Source organism: Colossoma macropomum, unplaced genomic scaffold (genome assembly GCF_904425465.1).
Source record: "Colossoma macropomum unplaced genomic scaffold, Colossoma_macropomum, whole genome shotgun sequence".
Classification (NCBI taxonomy): domain Eukaryota; kingdom Metazoa; phylum Chordata; class Actinopteri; order Characiformes; family Serrasalmidae; genus Colossoma; species Colossoma macropomum.
Genome location: NW_023494805.1, coordinates 37487837 through 37514792, shown reverse-complemented (window position 1 = coordinate 37514792; position 26956 = coordinate 37487837). Strand labels below are relative to the sequence as shown.

The 26956-nt window shown below is 40.2% G+C and overlaps 1 protein-coding gene across 1 annotated transcript; it reads right to left on the bottom strand.

The window, feature by feature from the left end:
• Nucleotides 1-22449, bottom strand: cdc14aa (cell division cycle 14Aa). Its single transcript, XM_036596620.1, has 15 exons — nucleotides 21990-22449; nucleotides 19793-19883; nucleotides 19521-19596; nucleotides 16590-16682; nucleotides 14764-14843; nucleotides 13346-13412; nucleotides 11350-11412; nucleotides 10056-10143; nucleotides 9646-9876; nucleotides 8832-8970; nucleotides 6125-6296; nucleotides 5636-5733; nucleotides 4449-4577; nucleotides 2636-2987; nucleotides 1-550 (listed from the first exon to the last, which is right to left on the bottom strand). Exons 1-15 carry the CDS (start codon nucleotides 22045-22047, stop codon nucleotides 521-523), a joined length of 1767 nt encoding a protein of 588 aa, XP_036452513.1. The 5' UTR covers nucleotides 22048-22449; the 3' UTR covers nucleotides 1-520.
• Between the last annotated feature and the right edge of the window lie 4507 nt (nucleotides 22450-26956).

Below are 26956 nucleotides of genomic sequence, written 5' to 3'. Positions count from 1 at the left end.
ATTTAATTCCGTTGTCTTTCAAATATGAGTATTCAAATATGACTTTAAAATCAAATACAAGAGAAACTATCTGTACAAAACATGTTTTACAAATCATGGTTTCTATACAGTCTTGTGGCAAAACATGCTTGGAACAATTGAAGTTTCTATACCGTCCTGTGGCAAAACAATCCAACCACGTATTTCAGTACTTTATGGAAATACAGGTTTCTAACTTGATTGTGAGAAAACATGAAGAACATGACGATATGTGTACGTGTGGTAAGAGTTTTATGGAAAACAGACTAAACAGGAGAAACAAAGACAGAAATAAAGTCATAATGACCAAAAAGAGTGACACTGAAACCAGGCACTGGATTCATTCCTTTTTGGGTTTGCTGTTGAAGATCATTGCCACACATGCTGAGCCAGCAGTCCATGTGAGTGCCGTAACAGGTAGCAGCTTACAGAAGAAAATTCCTTCAGTCGATGTCAAGAGTCCAGATGTCAACAGTCCAGATGTCAACGCATCACTGCAGCTTTAGTACTTAACATATTCAGACTGAAGGGACTGTGAAAAGACACAGAGACGACCATTAACATACAGAAGGATCGATCCTTGTCCTCCTTATCCAGACAAATTTATACTCACTGGTCACTTTATTGGAAACCCCTACCTCTGGGGTGTCAGACTGCAGCACAGTCGCCAATGTTATCCACAAACCACCAGTGTCTGCAGGTTTTCTTTCCAATCTTTTGTCTTTTTTTATTTCTACAAAGCGTTTACACACGCTCTCTTCACTTATTTTGTGACTGTTCCTAACACTGAAGCAGACATGGAAGCAAACATGGTGTCAGTGTGGGAGTTGAAGCCTAATCTTGAACAAATAAAAGAACATAACCATGCAGTTCAATAAAAGTTATGGTTGTACATTGTCATATTTATTTAAGCTACATATCTGTAATAAATCTAACAAGAAAGAATGGAACTGCAAACGTCCCATGGACTTCACTAGCCAACGCTCATGTCTGTAGCTGCTTAGCATGCTTTCTTTTGTCTGAGGCTGATGTTTGACTGTACATGACAGTGTTTTCCTCAGACCTGAAGCTGTTTTGCCTGATGTCTGATGTCTGAAATCTGATGTGGTGGTCTGAAGATCCTAAAACGTACATTGTAACATGCACAGGCTTCTTTGTACGGGCATGATATCTGCCTGCTGCACCAAGTTCGTTCAACCAGTGCAGCTCAACAGCCGTGTTTCTACAACAACCTTATGTATGTTAGGTACAGTAAATTATTAATTTATTGTATTAATGTACACTCCTAAAAAGACGGTTCTTCAAGTGTTCTTCGGTAAAGGGAATGGTTTTGTTTAGAACCATGAGTTCTTTACAGAACCGTTACATGGTGAAATGGTTCTTCAGATTGATGGAGAATGTGCTATATAGAACATTTTTTTATATAGAACAATGGTTTCGTATAGCACCAAAAAGCATTGTTCTATTGTGACATGATTGACATTTTATAGCAAAAGCCTTTTTGGTGCTATATAAAACCATTTTTAAAAAGGTTCTATATAGAAGCATCTTTTTTAAGAGTGTGTTTTGCTATCCTTTGAATAATATAATTCAATTAATGATCCACGTCTTTTAAAACTGCGGCAGGGTTCAACATCTACTTTTCCCCTCAGACAAAGGGATTTTTCGTAACAACGTAGTGACTGTTTTTTTATAAACGGCAGCGCTCTGGTTTTGTCTGCCTTCTTAAAGTACGACCTACAAACTACGCAAAATCTCCAGTATAGATGGGTCAAAATCTACATAATGAAAGGTGTTTTGTTCACAGGAGGGAGGATTCTTAAATTCCCACTTCGTCAGCGTATTGAATGATGACTCTATAGACAATTACCAACAATAATACGACTGGCTACATTCAATTCGATGCACATCTGGATCAGTCAATATTTTCCTGTGGTGTGGTTTTACAGTACAAAAGCAAATGAAGGTGATATCAAGTACATTGTTTACAGAGTTTATTGTCCCTGGAAACGTCAAAATGTCACCTTCCCCGACCTGACAAGTGATTCTTAAGGCTGTTGTCCCGACTTAGCATTTTACTTTATGTTTACTTAATGCTGAACCCTGCTGGTGGCAAATGAGTTTTTACCATCACTGGGGGCTTTTACCATGGTAACTTGCTGGTCACTAGGCACCAGGCCTAGGAAGTAATAAACTGTGCATCAATAGTCTGTAATTGTACCTATAAGATAGGTGGACCTCATAAAGTGGCCAGTGTGTAAAAATACAAGGTAGTTATTGGTGGATAGTGAGTATGTATAAATATATAACTCAGATGTTTACATGTTCACAAAATGCTTTGAAAAGAAGAATAATTTATGGCGCAAACCAGATAAGTTAAGGCAGGAAATAAGGGGTGAAAAAAAGTTTAAAGTTTAAAGAGAAAGAAAAGAAAAGAAGGTTTTAGGTCAGGGAAAAACGATAAGGGTGAAGAAAACTGTTGACAAGGACGAAAAGTCTTCAACAGGGAAAATCGGGAGGGAGACAAAAAAGTAATGGCAGTGAAGGAGAAGAGGATGAATTTGAAGGAGCAGCGAAGAAGCTGCAGTCCGCCAGTAGATGAGCCAGATTCACTCACTGGGATCGAGCGGCTGAGGGGGCGGCCTGTTAGCCCTCTGAGGCCGGACCTAACCGGGCCTCTGTTGGGGCTGAAAGCCGCTCTCTTCATTAGCCGGACTGTCCCAGGTCCAGGAGAGTTGTTGAGGTTGTTGTTGACCTCTGGGTGGAAGTTTGGGCCAGGGGGAGGCAGGCGGGGGTCAGCAAGGGGGTACCCGAAGCCGAAGCGGGGTGGAGGAGGAGCGGAGGAGAGAGGCAGTGGGGCAGGGGGTGAAGGTGGGAAGGTGGAAGACGACTCGCTCTCGTCGTCCTCCTCCTGGAAGTCGTCCGGGCCATAGAGGTTGCCAAGGGAACGGGCTAAGCGGGGTTTGAAGCTGCATAGGGGATAATTAAAGGGAAGTGGGTCAAGTGTCTTAATTTGACCTAGTGTTACACTGAAATTCAGTCAGAACTACTTTTTTTACATTGAATGTGCTTTTGACCAAGCACAAGGCCTGGGTGTAACCCTGCGTTCACACCGGCAGTGATGCAACAAATGGCCAGAGGTCATTCGTTTTCAATGAGAGCTGGCAATTTCTGGAGACAGGAGGTGGCATGAACGTTGGCGTTGTAAAGTGGGCAGAGTTTAACTTTATGCAAATGAAGAGCGAAGCGATGTGGCGATTACCAATAGTGATTGAGCAGCGTAGTACGCGCTTTATCTCCGCCACTGTGAAGCGGTACGCTCCTTTTTTGGTTTCTAGATAATTGTTCCTACTAGAGATGCATCGCAAACAGACAGTAATCACAAAGACCGAATAGCGTTTTCCTCACATACTGACTGCACAGACACGGGGATTAAACAAAGATAAGGACACAAGCGATTTCTCACCAGGATTTTTATTTCTAGCGGGAATGCATCTGATTTGTGTTTGGCGTCAATGAAACCATGGCAAGCAACGGTCAGTTCGAGTTCAGAAGCGCCCACAGACAATGAGTGATCAGTGATTTGGGTGACAACAGGCGAGAAGTCGCTGCCGGTGTGAACACAGGGTAAGGTCTAATGCTATGTTTGCATTTCGGTGGTAGATGGCAAACCGCATATTGTTTTCATTGGAGCAGTAACAGACAATTCTGCCATCAAGGTCAGCAGAACATTCTGTCAAGAGTTCAATTTTTCTAAATTTTGCTCTCAGCCACCACTGTGAAAATCACGGAATGCTTATTTTTTTGGGAGCCATGAATGCCAAACGTTTCATTGTTGAAGTCCAGGCACACCCAGTAATATATAACACAAAATTAAATGAGACCTGACTGCTACCTTTTTCCAACTTCAACAACCAATCGATGTGGCTAAAGCTCTCCTGTAACACTAATCATTTTACACAGGTACTGCTGTCACCATGGCAATGTTTTCATGGCTACGTGCTGCCATCTGTCTCATATCGACATGAGCACAACGAAAAACGCAAACACAGCATGATAAGCAGTCAGATAGGGTATTACTGAGACTGTAAATCTCTGACCTCACAAGGATTTGATTAAATTTTTTTAGGAAAAAGATTCAGTTTGATCGTTTTGATGCTATCAAGAAAAACACATCTAAATGTGACTGGAGGAACTATTTACAAAGTACCAGAACACACAAATTACAAAATAATACATTTTTTGATTTCGTTTAAAGGAAACTGAATGTTGTATTTTTGGCAAGAACAATTAGCGCAATCGGTAATAATCGATCACAGCATTCCAAAAACGATGTAGTTGAATCCCCATCCCCTGCTAGAGATGCACAACTACACCCTTAAGAATGACCATAAACACATTAACTTACATTCACTCAGTTAATAGCTCACCTCTTCAGGTTACCGGCAGAGGAGGAGGGGCTTCGTACAAGTCTCCGTGGCGATGGGGCGGCAGAGAAGGGCAGAGGAACTTTGGAAGGACTTGGAGGAGAAATGGAACCAGGAACAGGGCAAATCCCACTGGAACACAGAAACAACAAACAGACACTGAGACTAATTCAAGACCTGGCATCACTCCAGCCGTCTGATGTGCATCAGTATCTGTGAACTCCTCCTAATCAGTGTTTACATTAGGCATTTGTGCTGTTTCAGAAGTTTGTAAAGGAAATAGCTTTATAATGCACACTGAGTGATGCTGTTGATAAATGGGCTGAAATCTGGCGCCACTAAACTGGAAACAAACAACCAAATAAGTGCTCTGGAGCAGAGCTAAACACAATGTGAGCATTATTTAGACACAGCACAGCCCTTTGTTAATACTTAGCTCTGTCTATACCTGGATTTTATGTCTCACAATGGTGGATCCCTTTTTACCTGGCCACGTCGCCATGGCAACTTATGCTACACATCTAAACTGCTTCAGGGCAGGTTAACCCCTTTTTGCAAGACTCCTAGTGGCCACCAGCAGAATGGAAATCGACTTGCTAGATATTCTAAATAATATATTAAAATAAAATAGTTTCATTCACAATTATACTAAAATAGAATTATATTTTATATTATCTGATTTAATTCAAAATATTAAAATTCAAGGCTGAACTGAGGAAGCTCTTAAAGGGGCTTAGGTCAGGACTATAGACAGTAAACACTATAGACCAGTCAGGGCCGAGCTTAAGGTGGAGCTGGTCGCCCTTCGGTTACATTTTCTGTCCATCAGCTATTCATCTGCTTTACAATACACATAAAATCAAGACTAATAATAAAGTGGCACAGCAACAATTATAAACCCTGTCTGCAGTTCAAAATATTGCTTTCATCAGAAAAAACAGAAACCATATCACATAAATAAAAATGTATTTCAATTATATCTGCCAATGACAACACAGTGGCAGTGAGTTTTGCTGCTATAGGTGCTTTAGCACCAGGAGCCCAAGAAAGCATAGTCATCCTTGCTCTTTTTGGGTGGGTTGTTAGTCAACAATTTAATTCTCTGTTGCATTTGTTAGGTTTTGTGAAGCTTAAACTTAGTGAGGAGCCCTGAGTTGGTTTATGTGACGATTTGCATCCAAATCTCTTACCCGAGAGCAATGGAGGTGGACCTTGGTGGACGTCGGCCCTTTAACGCTCGTAGTTTGTCTCCCTGAGTCAGACCTATATTATCTTCCCTGTAGTCATTCTGTAGTGGGCAGACATATTTAGATTAGGAGTAAAATTAAAACCAAATCAATTAATGACTAAGAAAAAAGCAAATAAGCTGCCCTGACCACTGGCGCATGTTATGAAACCTGTACCAATCTTACACAACATTTAATGCCAAGATATAGAACATGTGGCGTGAAAATGCTAACGTAACTCAGCCTGTTCTCATGTCCCCTAGACTAGACTACAGAAGTGTTGATTTAAGGTAAGATTAGTTTGATCAATAGACAAAAACATTGCTTTAGAACTGTTACTCCTAGATACTAAACTGTCCCTTTTAGAACTGAAGCATTAGTTACCAATACAACTATCAGTCACATTAACCACATCAACACTGTTTGGCTGAGCTGCCTGATAAAGCTGTTTACCTCATTGATGCTGCTAGAGTTTATGCTGGTGCTGGTGCTGGTGATGGAAATGTCATCCATGCTGGAGATGAGATGCGCCATGTCCCTTTCCTGCTGCCGCCGCTGTCTCTGCTGTTGCAACTTCTGCTTTGAACGGTACAGATCCCCCTCCACCCACATGCTGTGCTGCTTTCTAAAAAGAGAAAAAGTGGTTGTAGACAAAAAGGTGGTACAATAGGGCTTCACTCAAAATGTTTCTATAATTTTAAACACAAAGCAATATGTACAACCATTAAATCTCCTTAGTAAAAGGTCCAGTTTTCCAAAAAAAGATTTACACACACAACATACACTATATGGCCAAAAGTATATCCTCATTATTGAGTTTAGGTCCATAAAATCAAGCACATAGTCGCAAAGTGGTGGCAGTAGAATGAGACGTACTGAAAAGCTCAGTGACATTAAATATGGCACTATAACGTGCCACAAGTCAGTTTTCGAAATTCCTGCCCTGCTAGATCTGCCCCTCTTAACTGTAATTGCTGTTACTATGAAATCGAAACATATAGGAGCAACAACAGCTCGGTCATGAAGCCGTCGAGTGCCGAGAGTGTAAAAAGGACCTATATGTCTCATCACTCACTACAGAGTTCCAAACTGCTTCTAGAAGCAACATCAACTGTGCGTCAGGAGCTTCATGAAATGGGTTTCCATGTCTGCACACAAGCCTAAGATCATCATGTGCAATGACAAGTCTTGGCTGGACTGGTGTAAAGCATGCAGCCACTGGACTCTAGAGCAGTGGAAATGGGTTCTCTGGAGAGATGAATCATGCTTCATTATCTTGTGGTCTAAATATGAATTTAGGTTGGGGAGATGCCAGGAGAACGCCACCTACTGGAATGCATAGTTCACAGTTTGGGGAAGGCCCTTTCCTGTTTCAGCATGACTGAGCTCCTGTGCACAAAGCGAGCTCCATAAAGACATAGTTTAATGTGGAGGAATTCTAGTGGCCTGTACAGAGCCCTGACCTCAACCCCACTGAACCACTTTGGTATGAACTGGAAAGCTGCTTGTGAGCCAGGCCTTCTCGTCCAACATCAGTGCATGACTTGACCGAATGGGCACGAATTCACACACACACACACACACACACACGCAATATCTTGTGGAAACCCTGCCCAAAAGAGGAAAGACTGATATGGCTGCAAGGGGTGAAGGTATTGTGTTCCTAATTTTAATCAATTTATTTTAGAATACTACAACAGCCTTTCCAAAAGTTTCTGTTGCAATGGAGGATTTTGTAGCGGGGGTGTTCATAGATACTGCTAACAGATTGTTAATTTTAATGGATATCATTTAGACAACCGATCACTCGTCCAGACTGTAATCGGAACAAGCACATTTATTGGCTCACTGGCTGTGTTTACACGCAAACAATTTTGTCAATCTGATTGAATACATTCCGATTATAGATGAAGACTGAGGTGTTTATACGCACTCTACTCAACAGTCTGATGGAAAATCTCCGTTTACATGCTCACTACAAGTAATCAGATCCAAAAGAGAACCACTTAGTGTAGATGTTACCATGACAACGAGCATCATGTGAGTCCAGTCAGAGTAAGACTTATTAAAGAATGCCGAGAGGAAGACGTCGTGTTCTGAGACACATAAGCTGGACATCCGTCTAACCGCCATCTTTTAAAGATCAGAGCATAAACTTCGTCTCCTCTGCAGACCAGTTTCTGCTCCGCCATGTTGAACTTTCACTATGATGCAACGCACAAGCAGAACGTACTGGGAATGTAATCAGATACAGGAGTTTACATGGTTATCATTCTTCTATTTAACTGATTATTTACAGGATTACCCACCTCGTTTAATCAGATAGAAACTGTATTCCGAATGGCCTCAATCGGACAAGTCTATTCAGATTGAGGTGTTTACATGGATGTAGTCGGATTATTAATGGATTACCAGGTTGCATGTAAACGCGGCTACTGACAGCTTATCGGCTCATGCCTTGACTACTGGTACTAAATGATACTTGTCGATTATCTGAAGTCAATTGATCAGTATCACAAAAGTTCCAAGTTTCTATAAAATTCATTAAAATGAATTAATGATTTAAACTTTTTTTTGCACAGAGGCTTTCAGCAGAGGTTTGTATTAACTAGTTACATTTACTTCACATTTTTGATTAACTTTATGTTCGTATGCTAATACTTTCACATTTGTCTATACTGAAATTCCTTTTCCTTGTTTTGGGTTTAATTTCATTCTGCTCTGTTGGTTCAGCTCCTGGGCAGCTTTACTATTGCCCACAGCTGGAGCATCAGTATTGGATTTTAGACCAAAATAATCCCAAAAAAAGAAGAACAGCTCATACTCATAGCAAACTTTAGTTCCTATGCTGAAAGACAGTGAATGTACCAAGAATTTCCACAGCAGGTTAACAGGTTACTCAGTACCTGAGGAGCTACTTTGACCTAATTTTTTTCTTGTCAACAGTTTTACTAGGCTGTGACTAAGTGTACTTGAGCCATTATTTCATTAAAGGTACAATACTTTTACTTGACTATGGGTTTATGGTTTCAAGTCAAGTCAAAGTTTATTTAAATAGCGCTTTTCACAACAGGTGTTGTCACGAAGCAGCTTTACAGAAAAATCCGTGCTACCATTCCACTTAACCTTCACCACACATGGTCTCTTTTTGTCCACTCACTCTTCCAGAAAGTTCTGCTGGGGTCCGATGACTGAGCCGGGCCTGCAGATGCGTATCCAGGCGATGGCCTCCGCAGCTGTGAATCGGTAGTGCTTCATGAGGTAGCAGCCAATCAGAGTGCCCGTTCTGCCGAGGCCCGCTGCACATGTAAGTAAAAGGATATACTGTGAGTTCAGAATCAAATTGACAATTTGCCCTTTACCGCAAATGTAGTCAGTCAGCCCTGGAGCCACAAGGCTAATGTAGCTAACAAATGGGGCTGAATAATTTTTTTTTTTTTAATCAAATTTGCAATTTGAAAGAGAAAAATTTTCAAAATCACAAGAGCTACAATTTTTAATATATCCTACATTTACTCACAGTCTTAACAGGTTTCAAGTGGGTAAAGTTTACCTAATAACATAGAGTTTGTGGTCTAGCAATTTGGCACACTATGTTCTGCATTCAAGCCTGAGAAAAAAAGGTTGTGCTGGACATCTTGACCTAAAAAAAGCCTGCAGCTTAATTTAAACGAAATAATAACAATTGCTGTATTGGTTAGAAAAATCACAACTAGATATTTCCACAAATCGTTCAGCCCTACTCACAAAAATATTGCAAGTTTATACCCCACCGGGCTAGAAAAAAAAACAGCCTTGCTAGGATATTCCCTACAAACTTTACAGAACATCTCAGGTACAGAGGGCTCAAAATCCACCCACGAGAACTGTGTTTTCCATGAGGGAATAAAGTCTAACCAGTTAAAATGGACTTGACCCATACAAAAAGGTGTGGCCAAGACCACCCAAAGCCAAACTCCCAATGTTCCTCTCACCTTTGCAGTGGACGGCGATGGCTCCCTCCGCACTTTCGCAGATGTGCAGGTAGCGGCGGGTGATGAGGTCACTGGGAGTGCTGCCGTCCACAAAGAACAGGTCATGATGCTCGAAGCCGGCGTCTGTGAAGCGGCGGCCCTCGTAGATCTTCCTGTTGAGCCGCACCACATCGGTGACATTGTGCTGGCGGAAGTAGGGGAAGTAGGCTTCCGGGGCATGGAGAGGGTAACCTGTGAAAGTTACACAAGGCTAATTAATGCTTAGGGGAAAAAGACTCTATTCAAAGAGAATGCTTTTTGGCAAAACCCAACCAAGTGCGTGATTTTGTGATTCAAGATAAGCTGTTTTGTTTTTTACTTCCTTAAATTAATAACACATCCTGATATGCTGTAAAGCCTCTAGTACTCACCATTCTCGATTTTACTCTTGGGATGAGGCCCACTGAAGGCCAGCAGCTTTCCAGGCACGATCCAGTTAAAGTCACCATTTTCTACACGCTAAAAAAAAGGCTTGAGTAAACTTAAGTAACAAACTTGTCATATGCAATTTATTGTATAGACATAAATAAACTTAAAAAATTATAGTGTATTGTTTTCTGTTCTGAAGCACTGGACGGTTGTACAGAAACTTCACAGGAATAGAAAAGACTCTTACTTTACAATATATTTGTAATTGTGTTGCTGTTTGAAGAAGCTACGGTACCATTTAAAACTTTGGAATTGATTGCCATTGTTGTTATTATATCCAAAATAATTTATAATAATTCACAACAATTTATTTATCTACAATAAAGGGATTTAAATATTAAAAACTACTTGCCCAGAAGTATGTCTAGATGTTTTATTCAATATTTTGAGTACTTTATTAAATGGCCCATGTCACATTTCCATCACGTTTTCAAAATAAATGTAATATCAATAGGTGAATGTGCTGTTCACTCCACAGTCCATATACAGAAGATAAGCTGTAAAAACAGCCTGTTTTGAATTCACTGGTTTTGTGATCTCACAAGAACAAACGTTTTAACACATATATGCCCATTCAGCCAACAGCACTTTAGCTCTAGCCATTCACACAGTACACTCAAGTTCTGTTGTAGCCCAGACAGCTTTTTGAATGAGGCACAATACAAGACGTCCAATCAGAACAGAGAACATTTATCGGTTTCACAAATCACATAATCAGATATCACAAATATCAGTTTCAAAGGCACAGAAACAGCCTGTTTCATTCTAAAGTTTGGAAAAAAGGTAAAGTAAAAATAAATCTAACTGTTTTTTCGTACAAGAACCCACACAAACAACATAAGCAGACCTACAAAATGTAAGATACGGGCCCTTTGGGGCAGTTATGGGCTGGAGGTTAGGGAACCAGCCCTGTGACCGGAAGGTCGCCAGTTCGACCTTCGACCAGTACGTGACTGAAGTGCCCTTAAACTAGTCACCTAACCCCCATCTGCTTCCCGCGGGCTGCGGATAGGGCTGCCCACCGCCCCGGGCAAGTTTGCTCACTGCTCCCTAGTGTGTGTGCGTTCACTAGTGTGTATGTGGTGTTTCACTGCACGAATGGGTTACATGCAGAGATGAAATTTCCCCATTGTGGGACTAATAAGGGTCACTTCATCTTAACCTTTAAAGAGGAAGGTTGCAGTCTAAAAGAGCAACCTGAACCTGAAACCGGCAAGAACATATGGCAAGTCCTACCTCATAATACTCATACTCTTCAACATCAAACGTCTCGAAGTCGAAGAATCCATGCTGCAGGGCCTACACAGGGACAGCAGAAAACATTCATGACCTCATTTAAAAGCACTTCATATTTCTCAAGCAACTCTGTGTGACCAGGTTTTCACAACTACTTTTAGGGTCCATAAACTTTATGGTGTATTATTTGTATGAGTATTCGATGTAATCCACAAATGTGTCTGTAAGAGCACAGAATCACAGATTCGCAGAATTCTGACCTCATTCCTTTTCTAACTTAGCACAACAGACTGGATGTTCGCCGTTCAGCCAGTTTCACGAAAACAACCCTGGAACTTATTTTTCTTCACCAGGTGGCTGTTTCTGATGATCAATTTTATTCCGCCTTGCAGAGTACAGTTATATAATTCCTCCACCCTGAATCGTGCCAACACTGCATCCTGTGTCAGTGCTGAACATGCAGATAATTAGACTAAAAGATTAGAGGCTAGAGCTGAGGCTGTGGAGGCTCCAGAAACTGACCTGCCATTGAATACATAAGCATGATATTAACAAATGGAGCTTTATTAGGGGTTACATTGGGACGTTGGAGGTGGGGAGCCATATTTCTCTGTTAGGTGGCATTTATGTGTAAAATTATCGTTCAATTGTCATTCAAGTTATTATATGGTTCCCAGCATTGATGTGAACTAATTTTCAATATTTCTAGCTATCTTGGTTATATTTGGATAGCTAGGTGCAAGCATGTCCTTTGAACGAATATAGTAAAATGTTAAAAGCTGCACAGTCGTTAAGGGAAACTCCACCGAAGTTCACATAATTAAATGGTTGAGATGTAAACAAAGTCATTCAAAGTGGTTTGGTGTGAAATGCTCTGTTCTAGAGAAATTTACAGTCAGAATTGTTCACAGTGGAGTTGATAGGAACCAGACGTCTCTAAAAGCTCCCTCACAGAAAGTTAGTTTTGTGATAGGGTCCTAAAACATCTTGTTAATCCATTTATTTTAATCCATTCATGCAGGGTGTTGTAAGGCAAGATAGTCCCTAAAGAAAGTGTATTTCCTCCATTTTACCATCATCAATATTACATATAAAACTCAGAAGGCATGTGTAGGTTCACTGGTCGTTTAGGATAACGATCACCACAACTGTAAAGAAATGAGTCTGTAGGCTTCTCTACAATGAACCATTTCAGACCAAATTACTTTGAATAACTCTTTCTGTTTACATCGCCACAGCAGAATTATGCCCAATTTTGGAAAAATTGGTGGAGTTCCCCTTTAATTATACAAGCTGGCTATCACAATGTGTAAAAATCCATTTAAACAATACCGGCCTACTGTATGAAGACATGCTTGATTTAGCTACCTCTTTTAACCATCTTGTTTTCCCACCAACAACTTAACAATTAAACAACAGTTTTACTACAATACTTCAGGGTTTAAACCATAAGCATGATGATTATATTAGATCACAATGAACTAAAAATTAGACATATATTGTTTATTTCACAGGTGGCACGGTGGTGCGGTGGGTAGCGCTGTCGCCTCACAGCAAGAAGGGCCTGGGTCCGATTCCCTGGCCGGGCGACCAGGGTTCTTTTTGTGTGGAGTTTGCCTATTCTCCCCGTGTCTGCGTGGGTTTCCTCCGGGTACTCCAGTTTCTTCCCACAGTCCGAAGACAAGCAGTCAGGCCAATTGGACATGCTGAATTGCCCCGAGTGAATGTGAATGTGTATGTCTGTCTGTCTGCCCTGTGATGGACTGGCGACCTGTCCAGGGTGTATCCTGCCTTCCTTAAAGCTGGGATAGGCACCAGCACCCCCGGCGACCCAGCGAAGTGGCTTAGAAGATCTGTGTGTGTGTTTATTTCACAGAAATCTTTGTCTCTCTGAATCTCTGAATGACTAGAAGAGCCCAAGGGCCGCATAGCACAGCGAGAGTCTTATTTAAATTAACCATTAGGCACATGAAAGCATCTGTTGTTTCACACTCACTTTGCGGATGCCTTGTAAACAGTCAAGGATGGTCAGGTTGTATGTGCAGTTCCCAAAGGCAGCATCTCTACAGAGACATGATAACATTCATGTATTAGTGACATTTATGGTTAGAAGTGCAGTAACCAAAACGTGCATGTATGTCTGTGTTTGGCACTCTTCAGTTAAGCTTTGATTCTGTCCAAACTCAAAGTTATAATGGTCACACTTTATTTCGATGGTCACTTCAAACTGTTAAAAGGACAGTCCGACCAAAATAAACATGTAACCATCTCTACGTGTGTTGTAAACATGCCTACTCGCCTACTGTAGTGGTGTCGCAGTGAGATGTTCTCGTTTAAAACTCCTTCTGATTGATGAGTCTTCAAGGTAGGAGAAGGTTTTGAAAAACTACAACCACTTTAGGGTGGATAATTGAGGGTGGGCCGTTTGAATTACCACTAGCTGGCGAATGCAGAAGCTAACGTCACTGCTAGGAAGCCGAATATCACAGCTGTACTTATTAGCTGCTACATCAGCAGCTGTGCAAGCAGTCAGTCTTTATCCCCCCAGGTGGATTGCCAATAGTTGTGTAATGCATACTGGGTATTGTAGTGAGAAAACAGTGACGGATGAAAACACTCGTGAAATCTATCGGTAACACTTTACTGTAGGGTACTGTTCAAACGGCTACATGACATCTACATAAGCTCGTCATGACAACTGACATTACCCTACATAAATGTTTATAAATGCTTATTCCAATAGGAGTCTTTCGCTATTAAGTTTATATTTGCCAGTTTTGATTAAAGTTAGCTAAAGTAGCCTTTATGACAGATGACACCTATTGGAATAAGCATTTATAAACATTTATGTAGGGTTATGTCAGTTGTCATGACAAGCTTATGTGGGTGTCAGATAGCCTTAGGAACTGTACCCTACAGTAAAGTGTTACCAATCTATCAGACCTGTGAGGCTGAGGGGTCCAATGCTGCACTACAGAATATTACATAACATGACAAACAACATATTTAATGCTAGTTTTAAGCTGGAATGTCCCTTCAGCAAAATATCTGGTGAAACAGAGTCGTTAGTGTAAAAGGAACAGATCGAACAAATATGCCAACATCGAACGAAAGATAGTATTTTTATTATGAGGTTGTTTGTGTAATGATAATTGGTGGACCATTAAAATGAAAAATATTAAGAACTGGCCTTCTTAGCTATATGAGATTATAATAGAGATGAACCTGAAAAAGACACTTATGCTTAACTCTACATCACCTTCAGTCAGATACAGTTATATAGTGATGTGTTTAAAATACACTTCTGCCTCTCCTCCAACACACTAAGACCATTCTGAACCATTAGACGTAATCACAGTCGGCTTAGACTACTTAGCAACATTCCTCCTGCCAGGCGTGATGCAGGAGTCTTACCTGAAGGGCAGGTATGACACATTAGTTCCAGATATCAGGGCACGGTACACCTCCTCTGGAGTCCTCTTTAAGTAGATTACCTACAGTCCAATACAAAGAATTACAGGTGTAAACCTCTGACCTCACTAAGATTTGATTCACTTGCAGTTCTGTTAGACGACAATTCAACATGAAATATGAAATTGCACCATTTTTGAAATAATTCAGAAATATTTTTACACAGATGGGACTCCAAAACCCCCAAATCAATCCTTCAAATTCATGAATCAATACATTTTGATAACCGTCTGCTGATAAAGCACTAAAAGAAACACTTTTCATAATGTGGCTATTTTGAACAGCAACCAAACATAACATAAGGATAAGAAAGGACGCAGTAAGGGGCACTAATAACAAATTGCAGTGCATATATCCACTTCAGATTCACACACATAATATCTTTTGACTGGTTACCTAAATATGGAATATGTATTCATAAGCATAAACAAATGTAAACCCTCTTCAAGGTTACAGGGGTCCCTCTGGTGGACTCAAAACTTCAAAATCCTTCATGTAATTTCAAAGGGATTCCGTCAACTTTAGGGTTAAAGGGTGAATTTGCAGTTGTACACTAACTCCAGTGTTTAAGACCATTTATTGTTAAACTGTGTTGAACGATCAGCAGAGCTTTATTTTACTGTAAAGGAGGATTATTTTATTTTTACCTACAAATCTAATTCTGCTGTGGAGCCACAACAGGGCAGTCAAAGAGCTGCATGTTGCCAACCACTGGGCTAGGCTATGCAAGCACCTTCATCTTCTTTAGAAACCAGTCTTGAGTTATTTTGGCTGTCCCTTTTCTGCCCCTTTCTTGGCTGATGAGATTAAATTCTCCTCTAATATCTCCTGGTACATTGTTCCATTCCTGTATTCTTCACTGACGTGTAATGCCTCTGTTTGCAGAACTCCCATCTTCGGCCTTCACTGTAGGTACGGTGGTCATACATGCATCATTCCCACTTTCATCTGACCAGAGAACATTGTTCTGATTTGTGTAAATATTTGTATGCAAAATTTAGACATGCATCTACTTTGTCTTTAGCAGAGGGGTTTTGTGTGGGGAGGAATGAAGACGACTGTGATGCAGTTCTTTGCTTATTATTCTCTTCCTGCTGCTTTGCCCTGAAACTCTTTTTGAGTGAATGCTGGCTTTTCCTTTATATATATATATATATATATATATATATATATATATATATGTAAAATATACATACTTGCATATATTAATGAAGTGCCTAAATAAGTTTTTCCGTATCAATTTTGTTTTGTAAACACATCTTTGTTCATGCTTATGAACATTTAGGCTCGTTTATACTTAAGAATTTAACTTTTTCTCTATATTTATAAGTACAAAGTTGAGAGACTATGTGCGTAAAGCTGAAGTGGATATATGCCTTGGACGTATATCAAACAAAAGTGTCTGAATATGACTGGTTTGCTGAAATTCCTCCAGGTTTCCTCCCTACATCCCCATCCTCGTCAAAATGTCTGCGCACACGCCTGAATCAACATCCTAGCTCTGACTGTAACCAGGCATTATGTAACTGATTAAGAACAGGGCAAAACGCACGCAATTGGTCCAAAAAAAAATCAAGTGCGTGATCATAGCCTGTAAATGATTTCTACAACTCAAACCGTTCTCAATTTTATATATTGTCTTGTATTACTGTATCATTCCTGTTTTCACTGTTTATGTCAGGACTGTGTCTAACAGTTAGCCAAAGTGGGTAATGTTTGATGTGCAGTTTACCTAGAAATCTAGAGTGAATAAAGAACAGTGAACTCACAGCGTAGGCACCGATCAGGAAGGCGGCGTTGGCCCTTTTCTGCTGGTCGTAGCTGGTGTAATGGATGATCCGCTTCCTTGACAGAGTGAAGGACTGCAGGGATACAGAACATCAACAATTTCTCTCTGAGAAACAGTTCACTCAGTTTCATGCCCCAACTTGTGCTCGAGTTTAAAGTCACAATCTTATTAAAACTTTAGTATACGGTTTAAAAGTTCAGAATGTTTTTAGTAATATGAAGCAGATTTGGTTGCAGATAAATGTGTAACATGGTTGTAATGTGTGAAAGGTTTCATATAATGAGTAGAAAGAAGCTGTAAAAAAATAAAAATAAACAAAAAATTCAATGCTTAATGTCTCAAGAATGATGAACAGAGCTGTAGATGATTCTAAAATGACCCAGAAACTTGTGTAATAGTTGAAGGTAAAAGGATTTGATAAGGCTAATGATACAACATTAGAGATTAATTGTTCAGTATGAAGCTGTGAAGAATGGAGAAAATTTAGATGTGCCCAGAATGATGGCTGAAAAGCTGTAAACATAGAAAATGAAGTTATGATAAAATCAACACCCACAATGCCTCGTATTCAAAAAGAGGTGATTAGATTTCGAGGCTGATAACTTAGTAAGTCATTACTGTTAATAAACTATTACAGCATGCAATTACCATTTAATAACTGCTTGTCATTTCCAAAAAATCTGACAAATTGAATAAAACATTCTCATGTTAATCTGGACATATTTCAGTCTACAATGTATAGAATACACTAAATAAAGCATTTATATTAGGTTATATGAGAAAATTGAATAATAGATCACTATTATTCACTAACAAAAAACATTTTCTGCAGGAATAAATCCCTAAAATGCAGTAATCCAGGGACAATTCCAGGTTAAATTAGACCACAGGCATTCAGTAAACGTGCTGAGATTAGCTGTGGCCTCACTTCACCAGGAGAGAAAATAAGGGAGGGCGACATATCACCCTACAAATAAATGATCCATAAACCAGTGGAAAACTTCACGGGTGGGTCAAAAGATTTGACATAAAGGGAGGCTTGACAGTTTGATGTATAGAGAACACGTGAGGACACAGGCTTTTTGACACAACCTCTGTAACCCTCACACACTGACGTGACCGCACTCTCATCTGTCTGTCATTTCCAGATGCAACAGGAGGTCAATTGTAGAAAAGTGCACTCAAGCTCAGGACATCTCTTTCATCAATGCCGGAACCTTCTGTTCCTGACCAGCCGGACGCTAATGAGGCTTTGAGGAGTTTCGTCTGTGCAGAGAGAAAGAGCACCCCCAAGTGGACAGTGCGAGCGCTCCCTCCTGAGCCAAGTGGGCATGTAACAAAGTGAAGGTAATTTCTGGAAGCATGCAGACGCTGCCAGCTAGATTCAGACAAGTGACGTTTTCAGGGACAGTACTGGCCCAAATCCACTGGCTTTGGCAGGCGTATCATTCTTCCCATCAACAAAGTCCATTACTGAGTGACAGTATGATTAAGAGTTTGTTGCTTCAGTGGTGTTAGTTTAAAAAGCCCTGTGAGCCAAACAGGACATGCATTATGCATTTAAAGGGAAATTCTATTGATTTTTAAGATGTCAACAAAGTCATTCAGGGTGGTTTGATGTGAAAATGCTCCGTTCTAGAGAAACTTATCAAGTCAGAATTACAGTGGTGGTGATAGGAACCAGACGTCTGAGAAGTATACTGCCTCCAAAAGCTACAGGACATAAATTATAGCATGAAATGGTTGAATGCCTAATCTTTTTACGACAGCTTTGAAATAAAATTTTGATTTGTTCATGGCAGAGAAGTACAGCTGTAGGCATACATTTGAATACCTCTGGTCAAAGGACATGTTTTGTTGATTTTTAAGTGAAAAATAAGTAAACCCCTTAAAAGGCCAAGTGTTATTACACAATTCTAACCTAAGAATAGCTCCACCAGCCTACATTAAAGTCCCTGTAGTTACTGAATAACAAGTCTTAGTATGTAATAAGCCTGAGATTTTAAGAGAACAGAACAGAACAAAGTTAAATATGTTATATTTTGGCAAATTCTAGTGCACAATTTCTATTTATGTGCTGAGTTGAACATTCTGGAAAACAAATAAACACAAAAAGTGACTTAACTTTTGCACAGGCCACATTTTAAGTTTTATTTTTTCCCCAATATTTTACATTCAGCAAATATACAGTAATTGTGCACTAAAATGCGCAGACGTATGTTCTCTGCAGAGGATGTTTTCACTTATTTTGGCTTAGAAAAACAACAAAACATGTCATTTGACAGGGGCGCCCAAACATTTACAAACAACTGTACGTGTTGGATGTTGAACAGCAAAATAGTCCCCAAAGAAAATGTACTTTTTCAGATTTACCACTATTTTATCATCATCATCAGCAGCAGCACTATTTAATATAAAAACTCAGAAAATGTATAGGTTCACCGGTGGTTTTGGATAGTAAATAAAAATGAACTTGCAATGTAGACATGGTGACATCTGGTTCCTATCACCACCACTGTAACGGAATCTGAACTGATAAGTTTCTCTAAAATTAACCACTTCACATCAAACCATTCAGAATAACTTTACAAATCAACAACTGAATTATGCAGAAATTTTGAAAGATTGGTGGAATTCCCCTTTAACACAATTTGTATTAGAAGAAACACTTAAGTAAGCACATAGATGTGTCTGGTTAAAGACACCGTGTTTTTTTCAGTCCTGCTCATGTCTTTACTAGTTTGAGAGAGACAGATCAGGTCCAACTCTGAGTTCATTCTAATACAACCTTAAATTAGATTGAATACAATGGAGATTTTCATTGGAAGCATCACTACTGGTTCAACGGAAAAACATGCCAGATACACTTGACAGGCCTCTGCATGTAGAATGTCACAGCTTATCGTCTTACCTTCAACTTTTTGTTCAGTTTACAGCAGTACCGGTACAGCATGGCCAAATTGAGAGGCCCGAAATCTGCATAGAAGCTGAAACACAAATGCCCCATTAATTTCATCACCCATGCCTTAAGATTACAACATGATTTCATGGACTGCTAACCAAAAATCAAGTTCCAGGAAACATAATTCATGTGGCAGAACATATGCAAATCTGAAAAGCCAGACACTTTATACTCCAAGGGTGCATATCAGACGCCTTAACAGACATCCGAGGCTGACTCACTTTTCATAGATAAACTCATCATCGGTGCAGAAGTAATGCGTGTTTGCTGTGCTTTTCGGCTTGCCTCGAAGAGTCGCAAAATATAACCGATCTGCAAGAAAGTGAGACAAAAATGAGTCATGAATGCAAGGTTGCTATTCAAATTAATACTGACAATTGCTTTTTGACACTGTAGATTTCTCTTAAGAACACATTAAATATAGTTATAGTTCAATAACTTTGTCCTTTCTTGAATGAGAATCCAAATTGCTGCATAATTGAGCCATTAAGATGTAAACAGAGTCCTTTAGAGTGGTTTGGTGTGAATTGCTCCATTCCAGAGAAACTTAGAGTGAGAATTGTTCACAGTGCTGGTGATAGGAACCAGACGTCCACCTCTAAAAGCTCCCACACAGGAAGATTTTACATGAAATAGTTATGAATACACTGCCTTATGTCTGAGACTTTGTTTAATGATAGACTTGTAGTATGATTTTAGCCTTTTTTTTTTACTATGGCGGTACATCCAGGGCGTTGTAGGGCAAAATAGTCCCTGAAGAAAACATATTTTTTATTATACCTTTATAAACATTACGTATAAAAACTCAGAGGACGTGTAGGTCCGCTGGTGGTTTTTTGGACAGTAAATAAAACGGCTATACATGTGTAGTAGACATCATGACCCCTGGTTCCTATCACCACCACTGTAAAGAAATGAGTCTCTACAATGAACCACTTCACATCAAACCACTCTGAATGACTTTGTTTACACCTCAAGCACTGAACTATACAGATATTTTGAGAAATCAATGGAATTCCCCTATAAATAGTAATTAAATGGCTAATACATGTGTAGTAGACATCATGACCCCTGGTTCCTATCACCACCAATGTAAAGAAATCTGAGCCGGTTATCTATTTCACATTAAACCACCATGACTGACTTTGTTTACATCTTAGCCACTGAATTATGCGGAAATTCAGAAAAATGGGTCAGTGCTATTGATGAGGAACTGCATATGTAGGGATAGGTTATGCAAATTTATAACTTACTAATGTCTGTAAATGTATGTAAATGTATATCTATACAAGTTACAGATGTTGTAACACTATGAAAAGCTGTGTAATCAAAGAGATTCATATAAACATTTTGTTTCTCAAGAAAAAGGTAAAAGACTACTGTATCTACCTGCTATAGATATTGTTGACATTATTATTATTTTATTTAAGCTGCAGCTATAAGCAAGTAAGAATTTCCCAACACTAATGTACACATGACCATAAAAGCCTTTAAGACTTTGAGCGCTGCGGCCATGTGTAACCCTCAAGCTGCACACGGCCACAAGCACGTCAGGCCTGACTGACTAGTCAACGGATTTATTTCAAGGTATTAAAGGGGAACTCCACCACTAATTCAAAATCACTACAGAATTAAATGTTTAAGATATAAACAGAGTCGTTCAGAGCGGTTTGGTGTAAAATGCTCTGTAATAGAGAAACTTAAGAGTCAGAATTGTTTACAGTGGTGGTGATAGGAACCAGACGTCCACCTCTAAAAGCTCCCTCACAGAAACTTATTACATGACTGCAGCCTGATGCCTGAGACAATGTTTTACAGTAGTTTTGGGATAAAGTTTTGGCCTAAAATGTCGTGTTGATCCATTTATTTGAATCCATTCATTGTAGAGGGGTACATGGAGACCGCTGTGAGACAAAATAGTCCCCAAAAAAAACTCTTCTTTTCAGATTTACCATTATTTTACCATGATCAACAAACATTACATATATAAACTCAGAAGACTCGTGTAGGTTCACTGGTGGTTCTGGAAAGTAAATAAAATGGCTATATTCGTGCTGTAGACATCGAGACCCCTGGTTCCTTTCACCACCACTGTAAAGAAATCTGAGTCTGTAAGTGAATCATTTCACATCAAACCACTCTGAATGACTTTGTTCACACACCAACCACTGAATTATACAGACATTTTGAAAAATCAATGGATTTCCCATTTAAATAGTGATTAAATGACTATATTTGTGTTGTAGACATGGTGACCCCTGGTTCCTATCATCACCACTGTAAAGAAATCTGAGTCTGTGAGTTACTCTTCTATGAAACATTACAGATCGAACCACTCTGAATGACTCTACTCAACGACTGAATTATAGAGAATTTTTTAAATATTGGTGGAGTTCTCCTTTAACTGGGCTCAAATACCTCTGATAATCTCAGCAGCTCCGAGCAGCTCATTGTCATGGGCCATTTCATTCAGCATTCCTCCAACACTTGGGGCTTGTTTGGCACCCACTAATCTTTATCTGTGCCTAATCTCTGAAGGCTTGAGATATGCAGGCCAATCTAAAAGCTACAGCGGGCTGAAAACACTGCAGCAGGTCCAAAACACAAAAACACTGAAAGTGTTCGTCAAAAAAAGAGTTTTGGTCGCTGTCCCGTCCCGCAAAAGTAGTTCCATGTCGAGCGCCGACGATAAAAGTCCGTCAAAAACGATAAGAAATGCCTTAAAACACTTTAAATCGCGATAAACTGAATCTTCGCTCTGAGCGTTTCTGCTCTTCTCCTTGCCGCGCGCTCGCGAACAACAGAGCGCAGAACGCAACAAACTTCACGCGACACTTCTTAAAGAGACGTCGCTTAGTAACCACGTGCCCTGCCGCCACACAAAGGTGCGTTGCTAAGAGACGGGTTTACGCTGACCAATCGGGCATTCGAGACGATACAAACGTGGGCGTTATTTTTTAATCCACCCATATTTCGACAGACCCCGCCTATCCTGCGCTACCATTGGTCCGTTGGCGGACTGCGTATGAGCAGGAACTGTTAGCCAATCGTAGCGTAAGGGGAGCAAGGGCACTAGCCAATCCTAGCGCAGGAGGGGCGGGACTTTGTCAGAATACAGGTGGGAAAAACACTAGTGTTACTGCTGGGTTGGGCTGCCTATCAACAGTATGGCTAAAGACTAAAAGTTTGTTGATTCGGTAGAAATAAGTTATATTAGTTTTTATAGTTTTTCTTTTGTATTAGATAATGCATTTTATTCTGATGAGTCTATGGCTGTTGAAAGTAAACACTGAATAACAGCAGTTTTCTTCTTCTTCTAAAAAATACAAAAGAAAGGCCCCATATTTTCATTTTTCCTGTGGTTTATTTATTTTTTTTTCTGATGTGGTCCACGTATGACATTTGTGTGGGTTTGTGTACCAGAACAGTCAAAATTTGTTTTTTAATGACAATTAGCCCTTAGAATTAAACATGAGCCTTAAAGATGAGATTAACCACCAACGTTCAACCAAATACGTCATTCAAGGCCTTCTGATGGTTCTAGATACCTCACTAACTGAATATAAGCCTTAGTCTAACTAGGTTTCAGTCATTTGTTAGCAATGGAAAACAGTGACAGTCCTGCGCCAGGACTACTTACTGAAAGAATCACTGTAAAACTGCTACAAGGCAGAGTATATTGTAGTGTTCTCCGCTGTTAACAGATAAACAGGTTTTGCACAAGTCGTGGTGCTTTATTAACCCACTGTTGCTGGCCACAGCTACACCGTACATATGCAGCTTTCTTTTCTCTAAAAGCCTGATAGCTACTCAGCTCGCATCCCCTTGTCCCCCACTCTCTCAGATGATGCACACACAGAGGTGACTCCTAGCACCACCCTCTACAACAAGAGTCCTTAGCAAAATGAACCCAGTAAATACATACTGAAGAACGCACAACCTAAAACTAACATGTAAACATTTCTTGCACAACTAAATTATGTTTATGCCTGTTAAAAGCTTTGAATAAAATGTGAAATGTATTTTAAAAGCTGCAAATGTCTGCATTTAATCCAGAATAGCCAAAAAATGTTCATGTGAATTGCCATTAGCTTAGTGCTAGCATACTGATAGCAGAAGTGCTAGTGCTACCATGATCGTAAACATTTCTTGAAGGCACTACATCCTGTTAATGCCTGTTAAAAGCTTCAAATAAGGCATGAAATGTCTTTTAAAAGCTTTGAATATCTGCATTTAATTCAGAATGCCCAAAAATGTTAATGCGAATTGCTGTTAGCTTAGCGATAGCATACGTCTAGCAGAAATGCTAGTGCTAGCATGATCGTAGGGGTCTTTTTTATTCTCATTTTTGACTGAATGTTGACACTGAAGGCCTAGTCACAGTTTGCCTCTGATGATGCTCATTCATACAGTCATACGCAAAAGTTTGGGCGCCCATGGTCAAATTACATGTTTTGGTGATTTTCTGAGTGAAAATAAGTTCCCCATGTTCTACAGGGAACATAATTGCATATATTTAAATGCACAGTTAGTGTTTATGTGTTAAATTTAATATACCGGGGGGGGGGGTCATAAATTGTGGCCTGTAAAAAAAGTTATGGCACATTTCCATGTTGAAAAAAAACAGCACAGCATTCCATGCTAGTCTCAGCTGGTCTGCTTCTGGTTTGGCTGGTCACCTTAGCATGGTCATACTAGTTGAACATTATACCAGCATCCAAAACACAACATACACTGGTTTTGCTGGTGATCAGCATATCAGTATCCAAAATACAAAGTATGCTGATTTTGATGGGGACCAGCCATGGTCTATGCTAGCTTTTCTAGACAAGATTACTCAGAAAATAAATGGAAGTTGTGCAGTAAAATTAGCCACATTTAAGTTGTTCTTATACTTTGAACACGAACAAAACATGCCATTCAAACTTTCACGTACGACTATATACTCAATGACGAAAGGCCATTAGACCCATCACAACTGACTGCAGCCTCAGTCAGGCCATGTTTAACTGAATGACACTGATACTCCTCCGATCCTGCGGATGCCACCGAGAGCAGGTGTGTGTGTGACCTGATAGAGGTGTGTGTGAAGGGGCCTGCCATCTGTCTGGAATCGCGTCAGCAGCCGTGGCACGTGCCGCTGACGTGCTTTAGCACTAACGCTGACTAATGTGATCAGCCTCCTCTCCTGCTCCCCTGCCAGCTCACGTTCAGCCATGATCCCCAAACAAACATACAGCAGAGCTCTGACACGAGGACTTCACTGTACGTCGTGTTACAGCTCCATCAGACCAACTGCAAAGGCTTCATGTCTTCTCAGTTCCCGTCCCTGTCCCAGCTGGACACCAGGCCTGCTCTAACCTCTCAAAGGTTCAATGTGTCATGTAATCTTACGTTTCAATTTGGCACAATTTACGATTATTTTTAAAAACATACAAATGCGAATTGAATTTTTTTCAACAGTGCCTGCAACTGGCCTCGAAAGCTACTATATTTAGAGGACATGATGAGAAAATTAGCCTGATGGTTCACACGAAAACCACATAACGTGCTAAATATAACCAAGTAGCTGTCAAGTCTCACAGTTTAGTTAACTCTCTGGGGTCCATAAACTCACCCGCACATCAAATTCAATGTTTCTATATATTTTTCTCTATCTTTATGATAATACAGCACAGAAATGCAGTTCAAACATTTCCTGTAGAGTCGCTCTAACCATTAAATCTTATCACAAGATTGTATGTGACTCACATCTGGACTTATGAGACTGTGAAGAGACACTGAGATACACGTCAGCTGCCTCTCACTGTGTATAATTGGTGGATTTGTGTGTCCATCTACATTTTGTGTGAAACTGACCAATGGACACTCAGGAAATCACTAAGGACTGACCCATCACGCATAAACCCTTCATTCTTCATTCATTCGACATTATAGATACCTAGGAAATGGTGCGCAGAGAGTTTACAGCCCCTGAAATTGCTGCTGGAAAGTAGCAACGAAGATGACTGAGTACTTTGATATGCAAAGTATGAGTATCATGTTACATGCAAGTGCCTTTAGAGGAGAAATTAAGAAGATACGCACAAGTGGAGAAATGCCCTCAGACCCCAGAAGGTTGAGGATTGCTGTTTTACGGCAGGACTTGCATCTTTTGCCTTTGCTGCAGCCTCACAGCAGTGAATATAAATCTAATGAGCTTCACTGTGCACAGTGTCCTCACAGAAACAGAACAATACAGGACTCTGCTATGTATTTGAAGTACACTGCTAAGCATTATTAGCCAATACAGCACCAATAAATCAAAGCTTTTATAGAAAGTACACAGAAAGGTATTACACGAAATGGTTATGAATACATTCACTGATGCTTGAGTTTTGAGATAGGCTTTTGGCCTATTTGTGGTGGAGAGGTACATGTAAGCATTGTAAGGCAAAATAGTTCCCAAAGAAAACTTATTTGCTTTTGATTTACCACTATTTTACCATCATCAACATTACATATAAAACTCCAAAGATGTGTAGATTCACTGGTGGTTTTGGATACTAAATAAAATGGCTATATTTGCATTAAAGATAGTATGACCCCTGGTTTCTCCACTACTGTAGAAAAAATCAGAGCCACTATGAGAGTGCACTTTATTAACCATTACTGGACAATGTTATCGACAATCAGTACTAAAATTGATTTAAGGTGGATCTGAAGATGGAAGCAATTTCAAATTGATTCCACCTTCAGTCTCTTGTATCACAGTGCATTTTGACACCCCAACTGTAGACTGTGTCCAGTTGAAGAACATGGGGTAGCTTATGGAAAAACAACAAAACATAGGAAGCACAAAGAAGATGAAGACCTGGCAGCTTGACCCACCTGCAATGTGTGAGATCCAGGCTGTTGGGGGCACCATGGCTGGAGGCCTGTGTTTGACCCGCCAGTGTCCCCCCCAGACGGGCAAACGGGACATGCCTTCATTGATGTCGGTAAAGAGAGGATAAGGAGGCCGAACAAAGACCAAAGTCGTAATACAATGACCTTCAGGAGTTCCTCACCAACATCTGCTCTCCAGAGAAAGCCTTGGCAGAAGGGAAGACTCCAGAAACTGTCCAAGGGAAGCGGAGAACGACATTTCTCAGCATGAAGAACAGAAGAACAGGCACTCGCTGCCTCACCTGACAGAGCGCCGCGGAACAAGGTGAAGAGCGGCTCAGGTGACGGACTCGGGTTACCACTCGGCCTTCTAAAAAAACCCAGCTCCTGCCATGACGCGAGTGCTCTGTTACATCTTACACTGTTACATGTTGTTCCCATAACTGGTCAAGCATCCTCAAGCAGTCTTGAACCCATAACCTCTGCTTTGTCACTGATACATTGTGAAAACATCATAA